Genomic DNA, 17,991 nt, shown 5'->3' with positions numbered 1-17,991 from the left:
TATTCTGATTTATTTGGAAATATACATATTATACTGCAGTATCTGGTACTCTGCTGAGGCATTTGGCATTCTTCCACTTGCAGCTACAACACCATCTGGATTCAACCCCTTCGCTTTATCTTACTCCTAATTTATGCCTGTCCAACTGTCAAAGACAAACCTCAGACAGGTTGGGATATGGGAATCCCTCTGTGCTGGAGCAAACAGAAATTGGGACAGCAAGATTTAAAGTGGCTGAAAAAATGTACAGCATTTATGTTTAGAGAGGAAGTAAATACAGTGATCACAACTAATACTGGGGAACTGCTGTGATGTTTTATTGTATTCAATTTCCTCTTCAGCAAGCTGCTCCATACTGGCCAATGTGGGCTCCTGAGAATACAATTTTCTCACTGCTGAACTGTGAGGCCAAACTTGTGGCAGCAGGGGAAGTAGGGCAGTTCAGGCCAGCACTCTGGCATTTGGCTGGGTATTCCACACCACACCAGTGCAACTGGAAAGCTCTGCTGTCTCTGCCCACACAGAGCTCCCAGAACTCCCCCAGGATGGTTGCTTGCAGAGAGGATGGAGAGTCTCAGGACACACTCTGTCATTCCTGATAAGTGGCTCCCAGCATTATCAAACCATACTTTTACATAACCTAGATGGTATTTACTTATATGACTCAATATAGATGTATAGAAGTTGCACTCTTCAGCCCTCAAGTTCCAGCTGTCAGATTGGCAGTGGCTGATGTGTGACAATAATTTAACCCAAAGTGTGAACTGGCTCATGTTTGCACTCCAGATGCCAGGTAAGCAGTGCCTCATTTACAGTAATGTTAATTTTCTATCACCATCCTGCTAATATGTCTCCAGCAGCTTAATGAAAGCATGGACGAGATTTAACACACAATGAAGTGTAACATGAACTAGAACTTGCAGAACCAAATGGAGAAAGGTCAGCAATGTGTAAACTATCTTGTCACTCTGAACATCCAGCATACAGATGCATGAAGTGTGCATCCAGCATACAGACGCAGACTAATCAGCTTGAAATCCCACTACGGACAGTGAAACCCCAGTTAATACTGTCAAGAACCCAGACATCAATTAAATTTGCCCTAAAGCAAACTTCTGCATTTCATCAACTGGATCACCCTCCAGACTTCTCGGCTTCATAGAATTATCAAATCACTCAATACCCTGAGTCAGAAGGGACCCACATGGATTGAGTCTAACTCCTGGCCCTGCACAGGACATCCCAACAATCCCACCTGAGAGTATTGTCCAAATGCTCCTGGAGCTCTGGCAGCCTTCAGGTCGTGACCATGTACTGTTAATACCCCACCACCCTCTGGGAGAAAAACCTTCCCCTAATATCCAAACTAAACATCCCCTGACACAGCTTCAGGCCATTCCCTCAGGTCCTGCCACTGGTCACCAAAGAGATCAGCACCTGTCCCTGTGCTTCTCCTCATGAAGAGGAAGTGCAACTCTCCCTGGGCTGTACCTGTAAAGATTCCTGTCAGCTTTAATAGGGCATCCAGCTCCTACACAGACACATGGCATGGCCAATTCCATTTAAGCATCTTAATCTGGGAGTTGAAAACTACTCTGATTAACTGGTGATGCTGCTGTGCTATCCCAAGTATGCAGTCTCTTTTTGACAGTTTAATCTGTATTCTGCTATAAATCCTGTGCACTTTGATCACAAAAAAAAAAAAAAGCAAACAGAAAACATTCCCCATGCTCATGGAAATGCAAATCCTGCCCTGTGCTACTGCTGTCTGTCTCACACAGTAAGACCTTGCACGTTGCATATGCACTAATCTCCAGGCAGTAATTACATAATGCTCGCTGGCAGCTCACTCCAAGGCTACAAATGGGAGTTTCCCACTGTTTTGTATCACAGGATCTTCACTTTCCATAAGGCAACACAGGGTGAAATACCTTTAGGTAGCTCTTGCACAGTGGGCCTCATTCAGCCCCTCACACAAAGACTGGTTAGAGTTTACTAAAATCTAAGTTACACTCACTGCAGCAGAGACCTTTATGATTGGACAGGCAGCCAGAATGGCACCATTACAAAGGAAGAACAAACCCAAAAGGCACTGAGAGACATTTAAATGCCCAAGAATTTCTAGAAAATTTCTGTTAACAACAGCATACACAGGAGATACACAAGGAGGATTTTATTCTGCTCCTTCACAATGACCCATTCAACTCACTCAGCTCTGCTGGCTCCAAGTGAAAGAGCCCACACTCCTGCCAGTAAAGCTGTCACCCACACCTATGGTGCTTCTGAAAAGTCCTTTCCACAGCCTCTGCACAAATCAGTTTAGGAAGTGTTTTCTTACCTTTGCTTTTGTGAAAAATTTGTGTCTTAGGAGTTCTGCTGCTGTTGGTCTGTCAATAAAAACAGATGTAGAAAAGACAATTATAAATGCTCCCTTTCAACCCAATGGTCTTCCAGGCTGCTGCAGCTTGTTGGCATCTTGTGAAGGCATCAGCTTCTCCTGTATAATTCCCCTAAAATTAATGTATTCCAAGTAAATTTTACACCAGCAATCTTTTAAATTAATCAGTGTATTCTGAACAAGGCCTATTCTGTTCAAAAGCAATTAATAACTTGGGACTGGTGGGGAGAATTTGCTCCCATTTTGATGCTGAACTTGAGACTCTTAGATAACAACAGAATCACAGAAAACATTTGCTCAAAATGGAAATCACAGAATCATCACTGGAGTGCAGTACTCACCCTATGCAAGTAACAGTTATTTCAGAGATACATGATTAAATGTGTGCAATTAATTGTATTAAACATAGGCAGAATGATCAATCTTGGTCTAAAAGAACATGAACAAGTATAAACTATCTTCCCCTTTAAGTCAGACTTCAGAATAAATACTGGAAAGTGAGAGACATCCCTTGGTCAGTTTAGGAGGAATTTGCTAAAGACTCAAGCCTGCATGAGAAAGGAGCAGCTTACAGCATTTTCCACACTGCAAACAGTGCTTAAATAGTAACAGAGTTTAATCAGTGACTTGCAAAGGCCATTCATCACAGGATTTATTTCATCACAGGGTTTAATTCATCACAGAGTACTCCAACAAAAGGCATCCACCTCAGAGCAAGGGAGCCCCTAAAATAATGAAAAAGGAATTGCACTAAATTCTTCAACATGCCAACCTCCTGCTTCCACAGTCAAGACAATGCCAGTGGCTGTCAGAAGTGCTTGACTCACTGTGATGAATTCAGTGATTATGTATAACCTGATCAGCACACATCCTAACCTGCAAGGATAGGATATGCTTTAGAAAGGAGAAAAAAATGTCATGCTGGGGAAAAAAACCCCAGCTTTCAACTTTTATCAAGCACTCCACTGGATTCATTATGCATTTCAAGTGTAATGCTTGTTAGAAGAGAGAGACTCATTGCACAGTGCGTGAGAAGCTTGTGTTCCTGGATCTGACACAAGAGGGAACTGGAAAGTGTCTTCATTATTATTATTTTATGAAAGCACATTTTCCTTTCCAAAATTAAGTCTGCTTACTGAGGAGGAAAAAAAAAAACAACCTAAGAGGTATTAAAAAATGGCACAGCACACACAGCATCCCCTTGGTAATATTTCCTACGTCACTGAGTAGTCATGATACTGTTTAAGAAAGACTGAAAGTGTCATCAGGTCACTTAAGCAATCTGTATTGATGAAAACATGTTGGTAAAATTTGTCAGTATTTTCCCTGATTTCCCATCCAAACCAAGTATTACATACAATTAAACAAGTCAAAACTACACTGAAAGCCTTCTCTGCACTGCTAAATTTTTAAAAAGTTTATTTATGTAGTTTTGCAAGTAAACACATATTCCCCAACCTGTAATTTCTGATTTGTAAACACAAAGCAGTTTTGACTGGGAACAAAACATGAACTGAAGTCACCTGCTGGAGGTGGCCAAGGGAGAATGGCCCTACCCAGGCAGTGGACTGGGATGCACTCTCATTAACTCAAATGGAAAATGTGTGCCCTGGCCAGGCACAGTGCCAGACATTTATCCATAAAAATAAAGACAGCCAAGAGAATTTTTTGCCACCCAGCAAGATTGCTGTGTTCCTTGTGACTGAAAGTTTGGAGGGACATAGAGTAAACCAATTTCAAAAAATAGGGAACATAATGATGTTTGTGAGTTAGGGTTTTTTTTGTTGTTGTTGTTGCTGTTTGCTTGTTTGTTTTAATTTATTTTGGTGTGATTGATTCTTACCTTTTTTCAGGGTCTTTTTGTAGGCACAATGAAATCATCTTCCTAAATGATTTCCCATATTTCTTCAGCATCTCCTTATCTTGCACACCAGTTTCCAAAGATGGAGGATCATTTTGTAGTGTCAGCATTAAAACCTGAAATAATTATTGGCAATGAGATTTTCCTTGGGTTTTGTCAGAGACAAATCTTGGAAAAAATGTATTTTAGACAAGCACTTTCATCAAGCATCTGAGTCAACAAGGATGTGTTAACAACAAAGACCCAATTAAGTTATTGCTTTCCATCCCATCTCTTGGCCCACACTGCAGTCTGTGGGCCAAACACAAGGCTGGAATGTGCTTTCAGGTTTGTTTTGTGGGATTAAAACTGCAAGCAGAGAAGAACTTCTACCAGTTTTCCTCATTCGAGATGAGCAGTTCTGCAAAGCTTTTGATTCAATGTGCCTCCCTGAGGTATTTCTTAGCTAGAAATCAAATTAAAGACAGAGAGGCAACATAAAAAAATACGTGAGTTCATTTCCATGTACCAATGTGACAGCAGGTGAAGACACTCCTCACATAAGAAGCTATCAAGCCAAACTGGTTCTTTCCCTCATATCACTTAAATATTCTGAAGGAAAGGAAGAAAAGTACTCATTTCCATTTCCACTTGTCACCTACATACAGATGAATATCTATTTTTAGAAAAGGAAACAGCACATACCACATTTAAATAGCTTTCAACAGCTATATTGCTTAGGGCAGCAAAAGCCCATCAATCTAGCTGAAATTACACAGCCCATGACAGAATTCTCTGCTTTCTTCCCCACACCTTGAAGGGTCACTTAATGCATGAGTAATTTTGCTGCATAACAAAATTAATCTGCCATGCAATAAAATTACATTCAATAAATAAAACAGAGAAGTCTTCTTGCAGGCTGCATGACTGAAACCCAAACCTCACAGAACTGGGGACTCAATTCTGTCTAGCATATGACAGCACTGAGTAGGTGCTATAGATACTAAATAGGTGATGTTGGTATTCAAGGCTTCATCCCATGCATTCAAACCACAATAAACTGAAGTAATATTTGCAGAAGCTGCTGTAAAATGATACCAATAATCACAACCCAGAAGGAAATATCAGTGAAACCAGCAGCATCTAAATCAGCAGCATTTTCCCCTTAACTGCCCTTTGCTCTGGCACAGCCACTGATATTGTAGGAAATTTAATGGCATTTCTGAACTAGTGAGCCTCTCAACAGTCCCTGCACATAGATGACAATTCTTAAAAGTAATTCTGTTCCACAAAAGTTAAACCTGTGCAAAATCCATCCATTTGGTATGGATGTGCCTGTTCTGAGTTAGGAGTAGCTGGATTTCCAAATGCCATTGTGATTGTGGTGTGGAAGGGGAAGCACTCCAGGCCCTGAAGAAGTGATGCCCAACTCCCACAGCACTTCAGCAGATAAGACTGAAAAAATGGGAGTTTCCCCACAGTGTCACTGAATGGTTTGGGTTGGAAGGGGCCTTAAAGCTCATTTAATTCCAATCCCCCTGCCATGCACAGGGACACCTTCCACTAGCTCGGGCTGCTCCAATTCCCACACAGTCTAGACTTGAACACCTCCTGGGATGGTGCATCCACAGCTTCTCTGGGTAACATGTTCCAGTGCCTAACCACCCTCATAGTAAAGAATTCCTTACTCACATCTAATCTAAATCTGTCTTTCAGTTTACAGCTACTCCCCTTTGTCCTATCACTATCTGCCTGTGTAAAACATCACTCTCCCAATGCCAACAATGGAGGGACCTGACATCCACAGGCCTCATACCCCAGGTCACTGCTCTAACCATGAGCCTTGGGGGTAGAACAGGCTCTCCACATGTTTGTGTTTGATCCAAAGGACCAGATGTCCCAGGAGGGGAACCAAAGTGGCCTTCGAGAGCATGGGCCAAAGGGGCTTAAAGTTTTATGATCAAGACAAGGTCTCATCAGATATCACAAAGGAGATAAGGAAAACGATCTCAAAGTTCAGTAGAAGGACAGGATTCTTCAGACCACAGCTGATGGGTGTCAACCCTTAACTTTGAGACGCTTCATCCCCCTGAAAGAGCAGCATGTTAGAAGCAGCTCCTGGTTCAAGAGTCAGGAAACAGAGAGTTAGCCAAACTTATAAGGTGATCTACGGCTCAAGATATTTGAAAAAATAATTTTGGTGTGTCACAGTTTAAATTGGAACATTTCTTTCATTTCAACCTTAATAAAACACTATTGTTGACAATACCACACTTTCATAGTGATGTGGTACTTTGAACTGGATCACTGATTGACAGGATTGTCAGTGTTAAACAAAATTAAACATTCTTTCAGATAACTGATAACAGGAGAGGTATCAAGAGAATGTCTGACAGGCATTATCAGTGCAAGAGAAAGAATGGCTAGCCAAGTGTCACTGGGTGCCCATAAGGCATTCTGGATCATTATTTATAACCCTAAAAACATCTGCTGACTTCAGAGGTTTAAAACACACACCACTATCCTTAAGAATGGTGGTACTGAGGATGTAAATAAAAACTGAAGTTTCAGATAATGCTGATGAAGTGGCGTATTTTTAAAAGGTGACTCGATGCATCCAAGAACATCGTGATCCACAAGTGCAGGTTGAAAGGACAAACTCTTCTATGCAACGTACTTAGTTGAGAGGACAAACTCTTCTGTGCAACATGCTAGCCAAATTCTTGAGAACATCCACAGAACACAGTGATCCCTTATCTTCCACAAATATCTGGAGATGTGCTCACCTTCATGGGCGGGTATTTATGGTAAGGAGCTGCTCCGGTGGCCAGTTCAATAGCAGTGATCCCAAAGCTCCAGATGTCTGCCTTGAAATCATATCCTCTGACCTGAAAAATATGAGAGGATGTTATCATGTGACTCTTGCTGTCCTACACTACCATCCCTTCCCTACAAATTTGGAAAGACCAGCACTACAGAGATGGAAACAACACTTCCTCCATTCTCTCCCCTCAGCTCCTCATACCTTCCAGGAGGTGCTGCAAAAGTCACAGTCTGGTGAAAATCATGGCTGTGCACTGTACAATCAGGACTGCTCTGCCATAAACTCCACTGCAGAACATAAAGGCTCTGACTTCTACACACAGACACAACGAGTCATTGCACAGTGCAATAAAACTCTCACAGTTAATAGATGGTCTGCTACCCCTTGGGACACCCGCCTCACTACACTTTTAATCAACCTGACTGCAAATATGCTTTATCCTGGAACTTCATGACGCACCAGCCCAGTAAAAGCCCCTCATTCCTGCCTGCAGACTAATGTTTCCCTCCACTAATTATCAGTAGCTTCTGCACTTGACATTAAACACAGGCTTGTTCAGGAAAATTTATAGCATTTACTTCCCCTTCTGCACAGGAAAAAATATTTCATATGCCAAAGCAGTTACTTCCTCATTATCATTAGGTAATATTTTGGCACTTGCTTTCTCCGCTGCAGGGGAGAGACATTATGTACTAACTTCAAGAGCAGCTCCAAAAATCAAAGCATTTTGGTTGCTTAGGATGGTTTGTGTTTCTTCTCAGTACACTATGGAAAAATGAAAATTGAATCAGAGCAGAGCTAACAGAGGTACTGTGCTCAGCTAACCTAACAAACTTCAGAAAGACACTCCTTGTGATGCAACCAAAAAGCATTCCCCAAGCTACCTTAAAGATAGTCTTGAATCTTGGCAAACTGACAAAAACCCCTCCTGCGCTATTTGTCATTTAATACTAGAGTTGGACTGAGACTTGTTATAGAGACAGGAATTTATATCCTGCACTGATTTCTTCCACTTTGTGAGCACAATTTTCATGAGCCCTAAAAGTCTGAAATGTTTCTTGAAGTGCCTCAGTTTATGGATGCCATGACTTTGAACAGATTTCAAGTCAGTTAAATAAACAAGAAGATATCTAGTAACACTTAAAAGAGCACAGGACAAGAAGAAATACACTGTAAGGGTGGGTTTTTGTCTTCTCACACTATTTTTAGGTTTTGAGAATAACTTCTGGGCATTTCTTAGCTCCATCTTTCAGTTACTCTTGCAGCACACCATTACACTGCACATCTCTCCATTTCCTGACAAGATTTTAACAGTTTAATGTGAGGGTTTTTTTCATTATTTCACATAATTCTGCCTGCAAGTGAAAGCTACAAAGCTCAAAACTGCAGTAGTTCATCTTGATATCTGTCCAATACATTAGTCACCACCCTGCTGTCAGTTTATATCAACAACATTTATTTTTCTCATCAATTTAATTTTTTTTGCCATAAATTCGTCGAGTGACCGACCATACATTAAAAGATGATGTTGAGCAATCACATATTAACATTCTGAAGGAATTTAATGGTGCTGAAGTAATCCAGATGGAAGTGGTCGATAACATCTACATGTGAAAGGCTAACTTAGAGCAAGCCCTCTGTCCCTCTTCCCCGCCGGATCCAGCGGCTCAGAGTGACACCTGCTGGAAGGCAGCAAGATCATCTAATGGACATTGAAGGATTTCACATCAGCATCATCAGCACCCCAAATACTGCTTTAACTTGATATTTGCAACTGGTTAGATGCGTACAACCTTGGTGGAGGTACTACACTCAGTAAAAATCTTGCCTCCTTTGGAAACACATTTGTGGGGAACCACCCCTTACTTTGTCACTGAAACCTTTCTTTCCCATTTTTAGCTCCCTCCTTAAGGTACTTTTCCTTTTGTCCTGAGACTGCAGCTGCAAAGAGCCTGGAGCAGCACTGGCCAGGCTGCTGAGGCCTGGGCACAACACACAGGACAGAAAAGCAAGGGACAGCACTGATCTAGCTTCAGAAGCACCAAATACTCTGTTTTTATTTACTTTTAACTCAGCCTTATGAGTTGAACATGACAGTGAGGTAGTTCAGAATCAAGTTTGCAAAGACAACCCTGACTTGGGATGTGTGGCATTTTCCTGCCCTGTTAGACCTGCACTCTGAGGAGGCTGCAGCAGTGCTGGAATGCACTGGCCACTCAGTCCCACCACGGGGAGCCACTGAAAAGGCCAAACACTGAACAAGCCTTTCATCAATAATATATTTAAACTACTCCAAAATTATCTCCATTCCTCAGGGAGTTTCAGATATTGGAAAAAATGCACTTGTGTTTAGCTGCATTTGATTTTAGATACAGATATACATGGGGGTCTTATTCAAGATCCTCCCAAGCTTCAAAATATTTTACTGGAAACACCAGCAAGGAGAAGTGTATCAAGATGGATTTACTTCCATAAAACAAATCCTTAAATATTTTTGTTTAAAAATTTTCAAAAGAAATATGGAAACCCATTTATAGTCAGTTACATTTCTGCTTAGCACACCTCTCAGAAACCCAGGCCTCTGTCAAACTGATTTTAAGGGGATGAGGGATAATTTTCAGATTGCTCGTGGCAGTGTACATCAATGCCATCGACAGCTACTGCAAATGCCTTGGTAAGAGTGTGGTGTAATTTTCTCTGTGACTCTTACTCAGAAATGGGCAGCAATTTTACATTAAACAAAGTTTCCAGGTGTCCTTCATCAGAAGTCACAAAGACAAAGCTTTTGTAGTTTAGTCTAGAAGCAGCGGTGGACAGAAAGTGGCATTTCTCCATGCAAGGGGAAGAAGTATGACAACCTTCAGTGAGCCAAAAGAGCAGAGGAAGAAGGGGAAGATGTAAGCATTCCTCAGCATTTAGATACTTCACAAGCCAAGAGAAGTTAAAAACCTGAAGTCAAATGTATGTTATTATACTGAATTAACTCCCCACTCTGACATATCACAACAAACTACCCCAAATCTTATGTTTGCAGATGCAGAGGAGCACATTACTGAGCTGTGTATGCATTTTTACCACATGTAAAACTATTTATATTCTACCTCATCTTCATGCAAAAGGGAGGGGCAAGTTTATCTTCTTTATGCAACAAGTGAGCTGTCTCACCCTCACCTGAGGCAGCAGCCTGGAGAGAAGCAATGGGGCAAAAATGTGCTGAACACCTAACATTCCCCAGCATGAGTCTGGCTGCAATAGGCAAGTCAAAGAAAATCCTGTGTTTAAGAAAACCCTTCAGGATGTCAAATTATCATATTAGCTAGAAATAAATATAGTAATTGCTGATAACAGGGAATTCCAGGTGCAGATCAGCTCAGAGGACACTGGGAAAAACAATTTACCTGTTCCATAACTTCTGGTGCCATCCAGCAAGGTGTGCCCACAAAGGTTTTCCTGACTTTATTCCTGGTAATGTCACCACCAGTGGCCAGGAACGCACTAACACCGAAGTCTGAAAAGAAAACAAAAGCAGAATTTATTAAGAACACATCCTGAGCAAATTAAAGGGCTGTCCCTTCTTTCCCCTCATATTCCCAGGCACTTATTAAGTACCAGACCATGCAGTCATGCATGAGGGGTTTCCTAATAAAGGAGGAATGATCAACAGTTAGCTCAGAGTGCTGGTACATGAACTGCCATTCAGCAGTTCATTCAATTGCTGGGGACAGCAGAGCTTTCAGCCCTGGCTGGCAGAGAGGAAAATTCCACTTTCCATTACAGCCCACTGGTCACATTAGAGCCTGCCCACACTCCTCCAGCAGCCCTGCTGCTGTACAAACCTGCCCTGCCAGCCAGAGCTGTATTTACATTTACATTACACATAACTGCACTGACCCTCAAGCAGCATCCTGTAACATCCACAGCAATCATGCCGGGTGCACAAAAAGTCTCTTGAAAACATTTAACTGTCCTGAGTTACCAGCCCTTTATTCTGGATTTTTTTTTTTTTACCAGAACATGCTTTATTTGATAATTCTCCATGGCTGAAATGCTCAGTGCTTTAACAGGACCTCAGTCTGGTTCCTGATGATTCTGAACGTGCCACAAACCAGCCTGAGCATCCCAGGGAAGCCTCACAGACACTGATTCACACCCTGCACTGCATCACCCACCTGAAACACCTTTCACAAACCAGGATGCTCATGGATGCCCTTTGTGCTCACTGGTAATTGCATTTCCTGGAAAATCACTCTTTTATGTGAAAATTATGCTGTAACCTCATGTTTTATGCAATTAAGAATGGCATAGAAAACAAAATCTGTAACCAGCAGCAGCATAAAGGCATAGCAATAAAGTATGTTTGTTGAGAGAAGAGCATTACCAAAGATCTGGCAACAAAGTTATTCAAGAGAGGATGGCAGTTTGTTTGGAGAAAAAGAAAAAAGCCAAGTGACAGGAACACTGTTAACATAGAACTGCTCCAAACCACACTATTTATGTATTGCTGAATTACAGGCCTGCAATGGGCCTATAAGTCAATATGGAACTCAATTCCTCATAACTTCATTCACACACACTTGTTATTTAAACACAGTACAAGCAATCAAAATCTCAAATGCCATTTTTGAGATTGATGACTTGGAGGGCAAATCTCTGAAATTCCAGGGCTATTTAACATAAAACCAGAACAGTATTGATCACAACTGATTTGAAAATTTTTGAAACTGTTGACAATGCAAAATGTAAAAGCCTTTGCCTCTGTGGCCAGAGGAGCCAGAGTTACTCCATGGCTTAAGGATGTTAAATTGGAGAATTAACTGCAACATAAGATCCCTCCTTACAATGTATAAGGTATCCATATGAGGACTGTCCCAAGTTCCCTCTGCATCACACCAGCAGTGCAATGAGTCACTTCTCATTAGAATTTCAGTATTTGAGAAACACCTCTGAAGTTATCACTCAGAAGATGCTGAAAGCTTCCAGCTCACTTCAGTTAGAGACTTCCAGGAGAGGAACTTAGTGCTCACTGAAGTACTGAATGTGGGTAACTGCAAGGTGACATTAAATAAAGTTGCATAGAAATCACAGGGCTAAAATAAGCACTAACAAAAGCCTATCATTAGGATTCAGCTCTTCCAGATGTGCTGACCTGTTCTTTTCCTGTTCCCAAAGGCATTTTGGCTTCCTGCTATGCTTGAAGTTTTAGCATTCCTAGATGGATCAATGTCCCCATCAGTACTGCAATTTGAAGCTTCTAGAAACCCACTTTTTGCCAAAGTGACTTTTGTTTTGAGATTTTCCATGCGAGTATCCATCATTTCTGCTTTTCTCAGGAACTGCAGGAGCTCCCTAAAAGATTCAGAGTAAAGTTGCCTTTCACTCCTCATTACAGGAAGTCTCCCAAGATCTATTGTTCTAAACACAAGAGCAATCAGAAGTTCTTTTAAATAAGATAATACTAACAGAAACTTGTCCAAGTGCCATCAGCATTTTATTGTGATGTGCTGTATTTGAACTTGCAAATATTATCTTACCTCAAGTTTCCATGCAGTCATTTTGAGGGGAAAGGAAATACCATTCAAAGCAAAAGCATTCCAGCAGTAAAAACACAAGTCCTTCACACAGTATTCACCACATCTCACATCAAACCCGCATTTATAAATTCCAGATGGAAATCAGACCCTTACATCTGAAGAAAGCTTAAATGGAATTAAAGTTTATTTCATTACATGGTTGATTTATTTAATGTTTTCCCAATTAATTCCCCACATTTCCAGTGGGCTAAAACAGGCTCAAACAGCCTGTGCTACTCCCCTGTAAGGAATGACTTTGGGACCATCTTCTCAAATGTCATCTTACTAACTTTATCCAAGCCCCAGCCATTTAGATAAGAATGTGCCTGCTCTCAGGAATTATCTGCAAAGTCATAAAACACAACTACAACCACAAGTTCAGGTTCAGTTCCTACTTCTGAGTAGTTGGGACCATCTGCCTCAGTCTCTCTGCCCCCAGAAAGGTTAAAACAGAACTAGGTTATTGCAAATGAATTGAAATCTAGAAAATGGGGAAATCCATGAAATTCAGGATAGCTCTGAAGTGTTTACACATTTGTACTCTTCCTTGGCAGCTCATAGTTTATATTGGCTCAGTACAGTGATAACTGGCAAGGACTGAATCACCACAGACAGGAAGGAATTGGAAACGCTTGGACCTGGCTTGCAATACCAGTAACCAACCGCCACTGCTGGGGATCCACCGACTGTCAGATATCCTAAAGGAGCCCAAAAACTGCAGACTTCCAGCAATCTGATAGCAAATCACAATCTCCAGGGTGTCTGGATGGAAGTGGTGAGATCTATCTTTTTTTTTTTTTCCCACTTTTCTGAAGCAACGTAGAAAAGATTCATCTGTTGAAGCTGTTTCAGTCATTTAAACCAAAGATTGCAAAAAAAAAAAAAATCCATAAATATGTATATCTCCAAACTTGCATATCACAGCAAAACCAGCCCAGGATGGGAATTCAATTCTGCTGATGCAGGCTCTGCACAAAATATGGCCAGTTTTGTCTCTTCCAGCAGAAACGTGTTGCAAACCACATATCCGACACTCTACAGAGGCATTGAAGTTCCAGAGTAGTGTTTGAAAAAGCATGCCATGAGGCAACAATTCTTGGTACTATGGTATCCAAATTGTCAAACTTAAAAACCACTCTGGCCACTCAGGAAATGTAGAAGTTGAAAAAGGAGACCCAGTACAAACAACTCAGAAACATAAAAATGCTGTGGCAGGACCACATCACAGCAGGTACCACTGCAGGTGTGTCTCTCAGGAAGATACATTTCTACCACATTCTATATTGTTTTATCCAAATCTAGAAGTCAGCTGTTAAAATCAATCTCTCCTTGGCCCTCTCATATTGTAACATTACCTTAATCCTAAAAAGCCCAAGTACCTGCTACTGCATGTAGTTTCCTACAAGGTAGAAAGGAAAGAAGGAAGAATGTGCGCTGAGAGCCAGGACCAAAACCTGCTGATATCAGAGGGGATCCTACAGAGTTTGATGTGCTTGAATCAGACCCTAAAGTAGTTTGCAACTTCAACAGGGGCAGAAAAGCAGAATAATTCAATCTTGACTTCAAAATCACTTTGTGTTTAAACAAAAAGCATCTCAGAAGACAGCACTAGATGTTATTTTCACTGGTCACCTTCCTTCTTGTTCAGTTGTTCACCATCAGAAAATATCTGCAGTTGTACTCTACTGCTTTGCTGCAAACCTTAAAGCTTTCAGAGCACTGAAGATGAATGAACCTGGCAGCAAGAGGCAGGCAGTGATAAACAGCAATTTTGTGCTGAGAACGCAGCAGGTGGTAGGATACCAGATAAAAGCAAGCTTACTGGAGAACAAGAATCAAAGGCTTCTTTCCTTTTAAAGTCTAGATTGATGCACAGTGGTATTGGATCTGTAAATGCACTTGTCCTCCTACTTCACAAAGTAACTTCAGAATGATAAAGCCCAGGCTGGGTGACGCCACCCACTGCCCTCGGAGACGTTCACAAGTGGTTTCAACAATCAAACAGTGCAACATCTCTTCAGGAAACACAGATAGTTCCACTGACACAAAGAAAAAGCTATTTCACAACTCGCTGCTGCAGGAAAGGCCCTAGAAGTCTTCTACCAATCATAGAGAAAAATACTTTTGGCCCTTTTTTTTGAAAGGCAGAAGAGGCTCCAAGGTGTTCGTGATACAACACAGGCTCCTCCAGCGAGCCCTGCAATCAACACTCCCCTCCCGAGTTAGATTTGTGTCTTGCCCCTTGTTCAGGCAATTTAATCTCCCAAAGTTAGAGTTTCCTAAGGGAAAGTGGGGAATGACACTGCTGCATCATAGCTCTATGTTTATGTAGAGCGCTATTTTAGTGCCATGAATTAAGAGCAGTCAGGAACACAGCGAACCGGTGACAAGCTGGCATGGATTTGTGGAAAGTTACACAAATTCAGTTACACAAGTTTTGCCTGGCCTTAACTATCCCCGTTTTATAAATAGATAAAGAGAGAGGGGTTAGGCAATTTGCCCAGGATCAATTAGCAAGTCCTGAACAACTTAGTGAAATCTCAGTCTACTTCAACTGCTTGGCAACACGGCCTGTCCAGGCCAGCTGACGCTGCAGGCACCTCTCAGGAGTGCCTGTTCAGGATTCTCTAGTTTTAAATCCTGAAGAGATCATGTTATTGTCTCCAGAACCAAAAAATCCACACATGGAGGGATGTGTGCCTCTCAGCCTTCAGCAGACACTTGTATCATCACATTCAATCTCAGAGGGGTGGGTGACAGCATTATTTAATATCTCAATGGATAAAATCAGGGGAAAACAAAGATACAGTCTGAATTCAGTCTCAGTAGGATGCTCACATCATGCCATGGCTGAAGCGTGGCTCATACTGAGCAAGTCTCACGCACCCTGGGAGAGTTTCTCCTCAACCTCTCGCATCCCTTCCCAGTCTATCAAGATGTTCATTTCACAGTAATTTATAGGTCCTACATAATTAAATAAACTGACAAATGCAAAGCCTTGCTTACTGTGAGAAGCCATCTCCTGGTTTATGCATCAATACTGATGCCGATGCAGTTTTATGTTGACAGAGTGTTTTTATCCGTGCACTTTTAGACTCCAGGGAGCTGATAAATGCCAGAGCAAAGAGGTTTTATGGTCTGATTAAAAGAAATGAAGTAATTGCCATGGAGAGGCTGGAACACAAAAGAACTTGGCTATCTCCATTTACATTGCAACCGATGTCAGCACAGCCCAGAACAATGGTATCTGGAAAAGAGTCCTGCTCTCTCCAGAAGACAGATTAATCCAGTGTGAAGGAGAACACTTCAAACTGAGAAAGTGATACTGTGAATTGTAACAGGCTCCAAAAACTTGGTGCCAAACCACAAGGCCCAAGTGCCCTTGGGAGAAAAAAAAGATAAATGTTAAGATAGAAGCAAACTGCCCCACTTTAGGTCTTGCTGGTCAGCTGGATCTGTTAAAGGCAATTTTCTCCAGGTTCAGTGGATGCACTTTTTGAAAGCCAAAGGAGCGACACAGTTAAAAATAGAGTCATGAGTAAAAATAAGACTTGGGGAGGAGTTTCAAGCTGGGAATTTGTGCAAGTCATTAGAGGAATTTTTAGAATTCCCACTTCCAGCAGATGCCCTCAAGCCCACAGATCTCTCCATCTCTTTACCTGCAGCAACCTCAACTCACAGTGCTCCCACAGTGGCTTTCCCCATATGCACAAACACCAACTCAGGGTTACAAACAGAACCTGAGAAATGTCTGAGACACCTTCATCAAGTTGCTTTTTCTGTTCATCTTTAACAGAATTGCACAGCCCAAAATTCACAAAAGAGGCTTTAATTTTCACTGGTCAGAACCGTGTAATACTGCAGCAAAATTACTGCCTTGAATTCCACACAGTGAAAGATTCAAGCAATTAAATTCACTGACACGTTGTGGAGGTGCAGTCCAGCAGTGAGATTTCCACCACTCAATCTCAAATGCAGCTTTGCTTTTTTCTCATCAAAGGATTTCCAGATTGAGATGTACATTCCTCATTTACATTTGAGAATTACATTTCATCTGGGACAAGGAACAGGAATTGTGTCAAGCAGGAGGAAATGCACAGGAACACAAGGTCATAAGGCCAAAGATTGAATGAGACCTTAACAACTGTTCACAGGCAGTTTGGATAGAGGAGTGGCAGAAGGGAAGGAGTCATTATACAAGAATGGAAGTCTTTCTTCCCTGCTACATGATTTAAATTTTTCATGTACACCAAACCAGCTCCTTGCAGGGAGGTGCCCCATTCACTCCAACCCTCAAGGCTACATTCCACAGCTGATCAATCTTTTGTTTTTTATCTTGTGGTGTAACTTTCCAGAGAAACTTAAGAGCGTTTGTTTCATGGGAATAAAGTGATGTCATCCAGCCCATAATTGAAGCATTCAACAATCAACAGAATTATTCAGAATATGCATTAATATTATTGTCAAAGGCAAGTGCTTTGATCTCACTGAAACAAATCTCATTTTATTTGGATTGGTTTGCTTCCAGCATTTTTTTCCTCCTCAAAAAATTCCCCAGAAATTCTGCTACTTCATCCTGGGTCAGAAGGCAAGGAAGCTTAAGTGTCAGAAATTCCCACAGAAACTAAATCTCATGTTATGACCAGGTCAGGCTCTTCTCTATTATTCATTAATTTATTTTCATTTCTTTCAAGTCATCAGCTGCCTCCACAGAAACTAAAGTGCTTCCTGCCATTGCAGTGAACCCTCTGACCTTGGTTTAGTGGCCCTGCTGTGGCTGATGAAAGGTGGCAGGGTTGGTCCTTCTGCATATTCGAAGAAAGAATTTGTAAAAAAGGAACTTTGCACATCTCTAAATGCTGCTTTCACAGGATATGCAGAGAGATGAATTTCATCATTTAGGTGTTGCACATATAAACCACCAGTAGTTCAGTATAGGGAATTGTGTACAGTCACAGACAAATGTAAATCCTCTGAAATGCACAAAGCTAAGACCAGTCTACCTTAAATCTTTTTATCAACGGAAAATTACTCAGCAGAAAAAAATACACAAATACCTATTGCTAGTGAGCCTTAATACAAAAAAGCCAAGCCCTTACAGCCTTGTGGAAGAGACACACAAGCAGCTCTCTCTAGGCTGGCAGAAACACTCAGTTACACCTTTTTGGAGCCTCTCCCAAAACAGCATCAAAAGCTCTGTGCAATTACAAATTCAACATGTTATATCTTGGTCCTATTATGGAAAAAATTGTAGGATTTCACAGTATAAAGTTTGCTTCTTTGAGCATTTTAGAAGCCACTCCCTACCTTCCATCAGCTGCCACATAACTGAATTATTTTCACCTCATTAAAGACACCA

The 17,991-nt window shown here is 41.4% G+C and overlaps 1 protein-coding gene across 3 annotated transcripts in view; it reads right to left on the bottom strand.

The window, feature by feature from the left end:
• Nucleotides 1–17,991, bottom strand: part of OXSR1 (oxidative stress responsive kinase 1) — an 87,395-nt gene that overhangs the window by 14,240 nt on the left and 55,164 nt on the right. For all 3 annotated transcript variants that reach the window (XR_014950457.1, XM_077789521.2, XM_021555329.4), the window contains 4 exons: nucleotides 10,461–10,570; nucleotides 7,025–7,126; nucleotides 4,242–4,375; nucleotides 2,339–2,387 (listed from right to left, as the gene is read on the bottom strand). Coding sequence is in view for 2 of the 3 variants with exons in the window: in XM_077789521.2 (XP_077645647.2) it covers nucleotides 2,339–2,387; nucleotides 4,242–4,375; nucleotides 7,025–7,126; nucleotides 10,461–10,570 (395 nt within the window). In the remaining variant the exon portion in view is untranslated. The remainder of the gene's footprint in view (nucleotides 1–2,338; nucleotides 2,388–4,241; nucleotides 4,376–7,024; nucleotides 7,127–10,460; nucleotides 10,571–17,991) is intronic.

This window comes from Lonchura striata, chromosome 2 (genome assembly GCF_050655825.1).
Source record: "Lonchura striata isolate lonStrDom1 chromosome 2, ASM5065582v1, whole genome shotgun sequence".
NCBI lineage: Eukaryota > Metazoa > Chordata > Aves > Passeriformes > Estrildidae > Lonchura > Lonchura striata.
This window is presented reverse-complemented; position numbering and strand designations above follow the sequence as displayed.